Source organism: Pygoscelis adeliae, unplaced genomic scaffold, assembly GCF_000699105.1.
Source record: "Pygoscelis adeliae isolate BGI_AS28 unplaced genomic scaffold, ASM69910v1 Scaffold306, whole genome shotgun sequence".
Taxonomy (NCBI): domain Eukaryota; kingdom Metazoa; phylum Chordata; class Aves; order Sphenisciformes; family Spheniscidae; genus Pygoscelis; species Pygoscelis adeliae.
In genome coordinates, this window is record NW_008825072.1 from 940,462 (window position 1) to 952,059 (window position 11,598).

At 44.8% G+C, this 11,598-nt stretch overlaps 1 protein-coding gene across 1 annotated transcript in view; it reads left to right on the forward strand.

The window, feature by feature from the left end:
• The window catches only part of TRABD2B (TraB domain containing 2B), a 480,754-nt gene that overhangs the window by 354,420 nt on the left and 114,736 nt on the right, over window positions 1-11,598 (forward strand). The window contains exon 6 of the mRNA XM_009326602.1: window positions 8,336-8,510. Coding sequence (XP_009324877.1) covers window positions 8,336-8,510 — 175 coding nt within the window. The remainder of the gene's footprint in view (window positions 1-8,335; window positions 8,511-11,598) is intronic.

Genomic DNA, 11,598 nt, shown 5'->3' on the forward strand with positions numbered 1-11,598 from the left:
AACCCAGACACATGAGAGAAGGTAAAACCAGGCAGGGCACACGACTGTCCTTTGGCCAGATGCCACCTGGGAGAACAGCAATGGCAGGATGGGTTTGGGGCTCCCGGGAAGGGTCTCCATGCAGGTGCGGTGGGGGCTGAAGCTGCAGGGACGCAGGTGTCCAGGCGCTCCGGGAGCTGCAGACCACCCTGCCTGCAGGCAAGTTTACGCTCAGGCCAGCAATGACTCCTACAACTTTTGTGTCACCTGCAGCATTGTTTTCTAAAAGTATCATGCACTGTCTATAGAGACTTCCCTAGCTTTCAGCCTACTTTTCTCCTTCCCCGTCTCCTCCTATTTGTAATTTTCCTCTATTTATAAATTTAGATGCTCCAGTCGCTCATGGAGCTGAGCTAGCTAATTTGAAATTCAGTTTCAAAGACCTCTATTTTTACACTCAAGCTGCCACACCATGCTGAGAAGTACCCAAGCTAGCTTTACATCCGGTAGGCCAATTACAGAAAGCTTGCTGGCGTGTACTGCAGTGTATCTGCGACATATATGGATGCCAAGCTGTGATGTGGGTGGGCAGGGATTAGCTCACAGCCAGAAATGGCTGCCCACAGCTGGTCCCAAGAAATATGCTTGCTCTTACACTGGGTCTCCTTGTGCTCTCAGACTTTCTTCCCTCCCTCACTTCCCTTCAAGCAAAAAGCATTTTTCTTTTTATGGGTTTCTGATGCCCTACAATACTGGGTTTGTGACAGGAGACTCTTCTCCTCCTCCTCCAGCCATTGCTATTTCCAGGGAAAAGGGTGCAGACAGGCTGCTGGCGTAGCTAGCCATGTGTCCCCTTCCTCTGAGGCAGCAGATGGAGAAAACAACGTGTTGGAAAAGAGCAGGGCTGGGCTCGCTGGCATGGGGGTGTGACCGTCAGTCGCTGCCCCGGGAGCCTGAACACCCCCCGTGGGACAGGAATTGGGGGCCTTATCAGCAGAGCGCAGCTTGGCGAAAGGATCGTCAGCCTTTAGCTCAGAGAGGTTTAGACGTGCCTAAGCAGAGCAGAAATGCTGGAAACTGCAGCAATGCATCCCAGTTGCAGTGAATCGGAGCCAGAAAATAGTTCAGGGTTCATAAGCCCCTCTCCATTAGGCCGCTGACCATTAGGTTCGCAAGACCACACTTTCCACCAAGGGAGAGCTCGCTGTCCCTTTGCCTTGCAGTTTTTCAGGGCTGTTCCCTGCTTTCGGACGTTTGGGACACTACAGACTCCTGCTAAGCCAAGGGACGTGATGGAAAATCTGTTCCTGCCATGGAAATGCTGAGTTGGTCCAAACCCCAACAGCGCTTCCCAAAGGGCTCCGTAGCACAGGGACGGCTGTGGCCAGGCAACGTGGCTGGTGGGTGAGTGTGGGTGGGAGAAGTGTGACTGGCTTTTTGATGTGCGCTCAAAACTTGCAAGCCTCTGGCTGCAGTGAGAGTTGTCCCTGGGGAACTGCTCCGCTTTCTGCAAAGGGTTGGGAACAAAACTGGATGAGCACAGACTGGGGATCTGTTTAAGTTTTCTGTGCCTTCAAATCAGTCTGAGTCTGTATCTGAGTTTGGTGTCAGGATATGCTTCTAATAAACCATTTTAGCAGCCCAGAATCCACCAAATTGACATATCTATCCTGACCACACCTCCAAAATGTGCTGGATGTGCCTGTAATATATTCTCAGGTCCCATCTTGGGTAGATGTTTGCCCTGGGAAAGGGAAAGGAGTGATGGAACTGACTTACCCTGAAGATCAAAGACTCCTTTTACAGTCCACTCAGGCTTCTAATATATTACTTTAAATTTTGGTGCTTAGAAGAAAGCAATAATGGGTTAATCACAACGTGCTTGAACTGGACACCATTTTGCAGACATCATTCCTGGTTTCCCTTTTCCATAACAAGCTGGAAGCTCATCTTCTTGGCCGCTGCCAGCTTTGGGCTAAATCAGATTAACCAGACACCCCCCCTCCTTGGCCAGGGAAGGTCTATGTCGGGATGGAAATTCAGGAGTGCTGGAGGAAAACCAGTCAATTTGGCAGCAGCGTTTGTCTCTACAGCAGCCACGTCCTCCTCGTGGAGATGCTTGCTCTTGCAGCCCATTCACTTTGCACTATTTGAATCCTTCATATCAGAGGCTGCAGTAAGTGGATATTGCTCTCCCAGATGCCAGAAGGGTCCATAAATCAGAGGGAAACAGGTGTCTTCCAAGTCCAGAGCAGTATATTTTGCAGCACTGCAGTAAAAACCACAATGCCTTGTCAAGGCTGGTTAACAGGAGGGTATCCTCCCTCCATAAACGAATGATAACTTGAGCTCAGATGTCAGCCTCTGACCCAGGAAGAGCTGGTGTGAATTTAGGGCCGTTCAGTTTGTTGGAGGAGACAGCGGGTTTCGGGATGCTGCTTTGGCTCCCTGGCAGCCCCCGTAAGCCGCGCTGTCAGCTCTTGAGATCCTTATCTTGCGTAGTGCTGTCAACCGTATAAAAGTTCCTGACCTGCGTTGTACAGGGAAAATCCTTCAAAGCATGATCCCTCACTTGTCTTCTGGCCTCTGCCCATGTAAAGCTCATAAACTAGAAGACTAATAAAGAGAACCCAATCTTTATCATGTTTAAAAAAAAAAAAACTAATGTAGTCGGCGTGATCTGGGAACAACTCCCTGCTAACAACTGGAGATAAGGATTACTAGCATGGAGGCTGAGCCCTCCTGTCAGGAAAAGATGGATGGGGTTTGTATTGAGCTGCTAGCCTGGAACTCGGGAAGCTGATGGCCAACTCTCTGCCTTGCCATAGATGTCCCTTGTGACCCTGGGTGTGCCTCCTCCTATTTTCTCTATTTAGCCTGTGAACGCTCCGGGGAGAGAAGGAGAAATAAGGCATTTTTATTACTAAGAGATTCCCTGCAAGGATTAGTGATGATACTGTACTTGCGCCAGCCTGGAGTTTGGACATTGCACAGGAGGTGAGGCTGGAAAGCCATTAGTTGTCTGCTGATCAGGAGACAGAGGGAGAGAGGAGTCTCAGAAGCCAAGAGGGTTGACCAAGATATAGGAAGATAAGGGCAGGAAAGGCTTTAGGATCACTATATTTTCCATGGCAGGTGTTGGCTTCCCATTTCCCTATCTCAGCTTCCTCTTCTCCATCCGCAGATAGAGTTACGGTTGAAGACCACCTCTGCCTGCACCCAGGCAAAGAGAGGGCACGCAGCCCTTTATTCTAACGTTGGTAGTATTGGTTTTTCTTTGACATAGTCTTACAAATTTGTATACATTCCAGAAATAGGCTAGCATCACTGGAACAGAACGAGACTAAAAAAAGTTTATCAGAGGATTGGGAAATGTAGTGTATAGGAGTAGGAATGATAACACTATTCCTCCACATCTGATTATGATTTGATACTGGACTGAATCTAGAGCAGTTCCACTGTAGCCAATAGATCCAAAGCAGGGAAAAAAAATGCTAACCAAAGTTGATGGTGCTTATATGTGTCCAAAAAAATTATTTGCACATAGATATTCACAACTCTGGCATCATGCCTCTGCCCAGAATATTTGTCCAAATGTTAAAAAACAGTAAATAAGAAAATGTACTTAAATGTAGTCTGGTGTTTCTGAATTTTCAGCTGAACTTTGGCAGCCCTAAATAAAAGACACTGCACCAATATATTTTGCTTTTTTTTTTTCCCCATTTCTTTCTCCTTGTCTCTATAGACAAAGCTGACAGCATAGCAGAGATCTTGAGATATGGCTGATGCATTTTTCTAGGCTAAAGTGTATTGTTAGCTCTTATGTTAATGATTGCAGCAGAATCCCAACCTCCTTCCACAAAGTATTTGTGGGAAGAGAGGTTACCGCTGAGCGTCATCTTGGACTTTGGATCTTCCTTTGGGTCCTTCAACAGCTAGATTCAGCCAGTGCCTTGTATGTAACTTCAAGTCGGAAAGTCTTGCTGTCCCCATTTTACAGATGGACTTTTGAGAGACAGGAGGAATAAAGCCAAATGCTTCAAAGATACTTAGTGGAGGTTAAGTGCTGAGTTTCCTTTGAAGGTCTAAACCCAAATGACATGCTTGTGATCATGCAAGAGATTTGTATCGCCCATGGGAACAGAACCATTTTTTCAGGGTAGTGTCATAACCACTCCACAATCCTTCCTCTTTCTTCTTCCTAAAGCTCCCACTGACTTCAAAGGTGAAGAATTATGGCCTGCATCCCACAGCACTGTGAGTTCGGATGTGTGTGCAGAGCTTTACCCACACATATATTCCATCAGGGGTACTGACTCAAGTAAAATTACACAGGCGGTGTGGAGGGGAAGAAATTTCTGCAAGGCTGAGACTTAACTTCTTTTTTTGTTCTCATATTCTCTTCCTTTAACCTCAAAAGCTTAACTAAGAAATGCAGGGTGTACCTAATGACTGAGTTTGGGCTCCATCTGTACTGTCCATAGGAGAGCTGTAACCCAAAGTAAATAGGAATAGAAAAAAAGAGGAGTTCTAGCTGATTCAGTCAAACAAAATATTCTTTCTTTTGAACACCTCTGAATGAAATATATTATTGAGTTTCCATGGGAAATATGTAGTGTGTGTGGGTTTTTTTATTTATATATATATATATATATGAGTTGGTTGGATTCTCAGAAAACTGCATGGCTTGCAGAGACTGGACAGAAAAAGTCTATTTCTCTCTTGTCATGTATCCACTACAAAGTGAGCACACCCCAGGTGATGGGTAGCACTGTGTTTTTCTGCTGATCCAGCTGCTACTCTCCTAGATGAATAGCAAAATTAGAAGTTAGGATTTTTCAACAGTCACATCATCCACCCCATATACATTTAAATACTAGTAGTGGCATTCAGCTATTATCAGGAGGTCAGTCCCTCACCCTTTGGCACAGGAAATGTCTCATCCATTCACTCTCAGTTCAAAACAACAAATACGTATCATTAAAATGTTGAAATTAATTTTTACACTGAATGGAAACAAAAATATTTGATAAAGTGGAAGAGGGAAGGTGCAGCCCTCTGGTGCATTCTTTAGCCCATCTTTTTAAAACAAGAGATTTTGTTTTTTCAGAAAAAATCCCCTTAAATTCTGGCTGCAGTTAACAGCTTTCTAATTGCATGTGACTGTTTCTTGACTTCCTGATCCCTGTCTGGCGGTTAGGAATCCAAAGAGTTTCTTAAATCAACAGGAGCAGCTGCCTCCTTGAAGCTAGGCATGGTGTATGTCACCGACTGTAGAAAGGAACTGTGACACAGGGAGGAGCGGAGGTGATTAATGGGACCAGTGTCGTAGCTCAGAGTGTGGTTGCACTACTGCGTACGGGCATACTTACTTCAATCATTTATCTTCTGTCCTCTGCCAAACACATGCAGAAACATACGTGCATGTTTCATTTTTGCCAGTGATGGAGCAGTCATTAGAAATACAGGAATGCACAAGGTGCAGCGGGACCTGTAGTTGATGATGTGCCTCTATAGGTGATGCCTTCCTTTGTCTTGTTCCTTGGGCCAGCATGAGAAATGTTGACAAAACCCAGTCCTTGGTTTTAAATTTATCTCTCTACCATTGGCACAGTCTTTCCTGCAGCAGAGAAAGAAAGGGAGGGGGAAAAAAAGGCAAGTAAATGGCTCCATTTTGTGGACTGTATTTTAGGTTAGATAAAGAGGAGGAACAAACTGTAGGTTGAATGTGGATGTAGGATTGCAAGCGATGAAGTTGCACAAGCTGAAGGAAGGTGCTTTCCTTCTTGGCAAAGACCCTCGTGGTCACGGTCTGAACACAACTTCTGTCCTTGGGCTACCTAGACCTCCAACATCAGAGCTTTCTCCTGGTTGAAGTGGGATGCACAAAGCCATTCGATCCCCCAGCATTGCTGCTCCTGCTTTGTGTAAAAGCAGGTTGTCCTCAGAGGCAATGCCGTACCTTGCTTTCCCCAAAGCATCTCAGGTGATTCGAGACCAGGTCCCATCAGTTCCCAGCCTTCACTTCCCTTCAGCCAAAAGCAGGGAAGAAGAGAATTCTCTTATGTGAGTGTTGAGACTTCAGATGTTCCCAAAAAATTTCACCTTCCGTTTCAGTCTCTGAAGGCTCCCCTGACTCCTGGCTCAGCTACATCAACCCATTAAACACAGAGCCTCAGTGCAGAGGAGATACAGAGCCTTGTGATATCTGCATGGACCAACTGATTTACAGCTTTGCGTTGCAGAGGTTGTTGCAAGTGTAAAATGGTTACTCATTCCTCAGACTTTATTCCTACAATAAAAATCTCTCCCTGCCTTTCACCAGGAATGAAGCCACTACATCCTTTGCTGACGTAGTCAGCAGCGTTTTACCCCTCCAATGCCGGCAGGCTGCTCCTGCATCCCTTTGAGACAAATGCACGTTCTTGCCAGACATCGAGGCAGCTTCCTTGTGTATTAACAGAAAACTGGTGTGTCTGATAGGTCTGGCTTAATGGGACTTATTATTTGTTGAGTGCTGGCAAAGGGCTAAACTGAGAACAAGCTGCAAAGTACTTGCATGTTCTGAGGAGTTCACAAGATACGCTGGCAAAGCCAAGCCATGCTGGAAAGCCTGGAGGAAGGAATGACTCAGGGTAATGCAATTGAACCCTTAAGGAGGGACGTGCTGTCAGAAGTACGGTGATTTGGCAAAGCAGGTTGAGAAGTAATTTGGAAAATCAAAGGTCCAGCTGGTCCACATGGCCCAATAGGCTGGGGCAGGTTGCTGTCAGCAGCAGTATTAACTCCAGCCACATGGGATTCCCCGGCTCAGGAGATGTGGTGCCCATTTGTGTCTCACCCAGCTGGGTACAGCCTTTGGTGGGAATCCAGAGCAAGGCCTAGACTCGTCCTTCTGCATGATACATGGTGAGAAATCTCTGCCGCTTGGTCACCCACATGCTAGGAGAGCTGTGGATGAGGCTGCAATGAAAAAGCTTTAAGAAGAGCCACTCTGAAGATGGAAATTAGTTCTTTCCATAAGACTTCTTGAAAGCTTTTGGAGAGGCAGTATGAGTGAAGAGGGTGGGAAGAGACAAAAATTGTTGTGATAAAAGCATGTGGCCAAGTAGGAAGGTAAGAAGTGGGCTGAAAAACAAAGACTAAAGCCAAGTTTTAGAAAATGAGTACAGGAATTTGATGTAGTAGAAAACTAGAGAAAGAATTAACCAAAGTAACAGAGTCCTTGCATCAAGTATTTGAGCACAGTGAGTGAGGGATGTTCCCCTTATGGGCTGTGCATGCAATATAATTACCACCGATGCAGATTAACACTGGAAATCCTGGCAGTTTTACATGTGCCCGGGGACTCAGAAATCTGAATCTGGGTTTTGCAGCTTAAGCTGCTTTCCAGTGGTGAGGCACAGAAAATTGCCGGAAGGTGCCTGGGTTCTATTAGCAGTCATCAAACACTGCCCATTTACAGCACTTCTCACTGCAGGGCCCGTAAACTCCTGAACTCTCATGGTAGACCTTGGACCCTCACCATGTCAAAAACAAGTTACCTGTGCTAATAATCAGAGACTTCTGGCTTGTCTGTCCATTATAGCTTGGGTCTTGGCTCATTCCTGGGTCTGCTGCCCTGACTCAAACGGTCCTTGGGGTTTCAACCTTTCTTCTGTGCCTATGAACATATCTCCTCACAAAAACAAGGACTTAAGGAGCAGTTCTTGTGGAAATCCCTTCCTTGGAAATACCAGGAATGTTCCAGGGATTTATGTGTCGCAACGCATGGTCTTCTCTGGTGACACCTAATAGCATCTAAAGCTGCAAGAAAGATGTGGGGGTTTATACTGTTTACATCTTCCTATGTCTGGATTTGCTAACTTTTCCTACTCTTTTAACTATTAGGTTATTAAAAAGGAGCATATACAAGCCAAATCTTGCAGTCCTTACTCAAGTTCATGGTGACCTTGGCTGAGAACAGATTACAGGACTTGTTCTGGTATTAAATAGCCAATGAACTGTGTTAAACAAGCAGAGAATAAAGGTTCTAGTAACTCACCCAAATGTAACACCTAAAAATACATTCTGCTGAAGGGACAGAGAAAAGTAAAAATGAACTTAAGTTTCATTTAGTAAAATACTAGTTTTACTTTAAAAAAAAAAAGTCTATTGGTTGGTGATTGGGTTTTTCTTTGTAGAGTTCCCAGCAACCTCACAAGCTCATATCCCCTGGTGTGTTGTTGTTGGGGGTTTTTTTGAGTGATGCTCAAGTGGTTTAAATAAGGCTAGATTAAAACATCCAGTGTTTTGGGGATTACTTAACCACTGTCACCTGAACTACAGTCTCTCTCTCCCCCTCTCCCCATTTCAGGTCCCTAACTTCATCAACACAACGCTCCCACCCCATGAGCAGGTGACGGCTCAGGAGATAGACAGCTACTTCAGACAGGAGCTCATCTACAAGAGGAATGAGAGGATGGGGAAAAGAGTGATGGCGCTTTTAAGGGAGAACACAGACAAGAGCTTCTTCTTTGCCTTTGGAGCAGGTACAGCATGAATTTTTCTGTTCTACGCAGTTATCATGATTGGAAGTAAAGTGGTTTGAACGCTTCAGGATTTTGTCTCTGGTCCTGCAGGAAGATTTCATCTTTCCCTTTGAAGCAGAAAGGCTTTTGTTTGTCTAAACCTGCTTCTAAAATGCAGTGAGTTGGTGTAGGAGATGGGTCTGGGTCCAGCAGGGCTGTGGGCAGGCTGCACTCCTTTGCTTTCCATCCGATTATAGAAATGTGAAGCTGTTAACGCTTTTCACACTGTTGTGTTTGTTCCCTTCCCAGCCCAACTTGTGGGCTGCTTGGGTTATGTTCACACCATGGTGTGTTTGTGGCCGCAGGTGTAGGAGGTGGTTGAAGTGCCTTTGAACTTGCAAGCCCAGGTACTGATGGCAGCGACTGTGGGAATACAAACCTTGCTGTGGCATAGGCACACGAGCATGGCTCAGGGTGCTGGTCTGGGGTTTCAGACATTTTGGGGTTGCTACTTTGGTGGTGTGTCTGTACAGACTGGCTGGTTTTGGACTTTGCACAAGTGCATGAGTTATGCATGTAGCTAAATACCACCATTTTAAATCATTAAGTGAAAATCCAATGCGTCCCTCGCCTGTTTAAATTCTCCCTGTGAAATCTGCAGAACAAAGATGTCTATGGTACTTCTGTGAGTCTGCGACAGTACGTGCTACTGTCCTTTTTCCCCCTTTTTTATTTTTTTCCCTTTCCAATGGAATTCACGTTTCTGTGTGATAAGAGTATAAATAACTGTTCAGGCCCTAGTCCAGCAGAATCCTGAGCACCGGCTTAAGTGGCTCTTTGAGCTCCCTCGACTTCAAGGCAGCCTGAGATTGTCGTGCTGAGAACCGATCCGCTCCTCCTGCTCCCTCTCCTTGACAATTTCTTATTTTTGACAGAACTTTGTTTCTCATCCCATGGCTCTCACTATGAACTTTGGCAGCAACTTGCCTTTCGCTACTCACTTCAGTGGGAATTTTGATTAAAGACTGTGGGGTTTAGCAGAGATACACTCAAAAAATAAATACATCAAAATGCATGTATGCAGACTGAATTTTCCCAAGCTTATTTAATCTCAAACTTGCCTGATATTTCTGTCCAAGGAGTTTTGCTTAACTGTTTTTACAGTAGGAAAATATATCATGATGGTTCATAATTGGACAGGGATTCATGAAAGACTGCTTGTCTAACCCATGCAGTGAGGTTTATCAGAGATTATCGAACATGATGGTTTTGATGTAGTCTCCAGTTTTGGAAGTCCCTTAACCAGTGTACACTGGAGCTGGGAGGATAAACTGGGTGTCATTGCCCACTTGCCCTGCTCTGTGCACACTTTTCCTGGGCATCAGTTACAGACCACAGCTTGAGACAGGATCTTGGATTAGATGGGTCATGGATCTAATCCACTGCAGCTATTTGTATGTGCTAATAACAGAAATGAAATTAAGCAAATGGATACTATTTACACATTGCTTTCCATAGAAAGTCGTGTCTAAGTTGTGGGAGGTTTGAGCTTTCATTCCCTGTCCCCATCGGAGAGCATCTACCTGAAACTCCCAGGCAGCATCAATTGGGAAAGCTGGCTCATAAAGAGCAAGTCTTGTTTTGTCCTTTACTCTCCATTTTTGGTGACGTTGAAAATCGCCTTTGTCGCTGGGTTATTTCATTTTCCCAGCACTTGCTGTAGCAGGACAGAACAGACACATGCAGCAGGATTTATTGAAAACTGGGGCACGGGAGACGCCGAGAAAAGCTTTTTGGTTTGGGTTCTTTGTTCCAGCATCCCTTTGGCCTTTCTCATTAAAACGGGCTATCCCTGCAGGCCATCCCTACTTTAAGTACAATTAATTCCTCCTCTCTTCTCTGGGGTGTTTTTTTTCTTCATGCAGTAAGTACTGAGAAAATTAGTAATTTTTCAATGCCAAAACTTTTCTGTGGCCGAAGTGCAAGCAAGTTAATTTTCTCTTATGATTCAAATTCAGTTTTTCTCCTGAAGGTTTTTGTTGTGTTTTGTGTTGTCGGGTTTTTTTTCCACACGCTGAATTATAAGAGTGCCTTTTATCGATACATTTTGTATTTTGCATTCTTATATGCACTACTTGAATTTTAAGGGTGTTTTTTGGTATATGCTTAGGTCATGAATTCAAATTGTTTTCTAAAACCTTGAGGGCTTGGTTTTGCTTTTTATAAAAGTGAAGGGTGTTTTTGATGAAAGTTGAGGCTTTCACATATTACCATGAATTCTGAAGTGCAAAATCTTAGGAATGCACCTTTGGTTAGGACAGGCATGATAGAGTCGGCAGGAGTGCATTTGCTCTCAGAACAGTGCAAAAGTTATTTCACTTCATTTAAGATTCTGCGTATTGAAGACTAATATGATGGAGAGGAAATAATTTGAAAAAAAAATATTCTGGATAATGTACTCCAAAAGGTATTGTTCTTATGCTAAGCATGATCTCTGCATTAATCCATTTATTTTGAGGATATTTGAACTAAGGAATAAATAATAATTAAATTATATATGTATATTATGAATTGGTTTCCAAATTTTGTAATCTCTATCATGGTTTCTGGGAAGGGAAGAATTGGATAAAACTGTGCTGGCAAGTAAAATTAGGAAAATAAGTCTGTTAAGAGAGAAACATCTTGGAAAAACTTCACCAAACCAAATGTTACAGACCGGGACTGCTGTAGGAGGGATTCCCAAGCCCTGCATGATGATTCATTTGGACTCGGTTTCATCCTGTAATTTTCAGGTATAACTAGAGCCAAGGGGTTTGGGGACAGGGTCCTACCCTGAAAACAGCCCTCCTGAGGCAGGGCCCTGCCTGGTTCCTCCGGTGGCCTCCCCACAGTGAGCCGTACCTTGTGGAAACTGCTGTAGTTAGGTTTACCTGGCTTTTGCACAGCTGCATGTGGCAACTGAAGCTCTGCTCTGTCAGGGCACCGTCCTCAGCATGATTTAAGAGCCCAGTGCCATGGATGGGTTGCCCAGCTGGCAACTGAGCACCACACAGCCGCTCGCTCACTCCCCTGCCCCAGTGGGATGGGGGGGAGAATCGGAAGGGGAAAA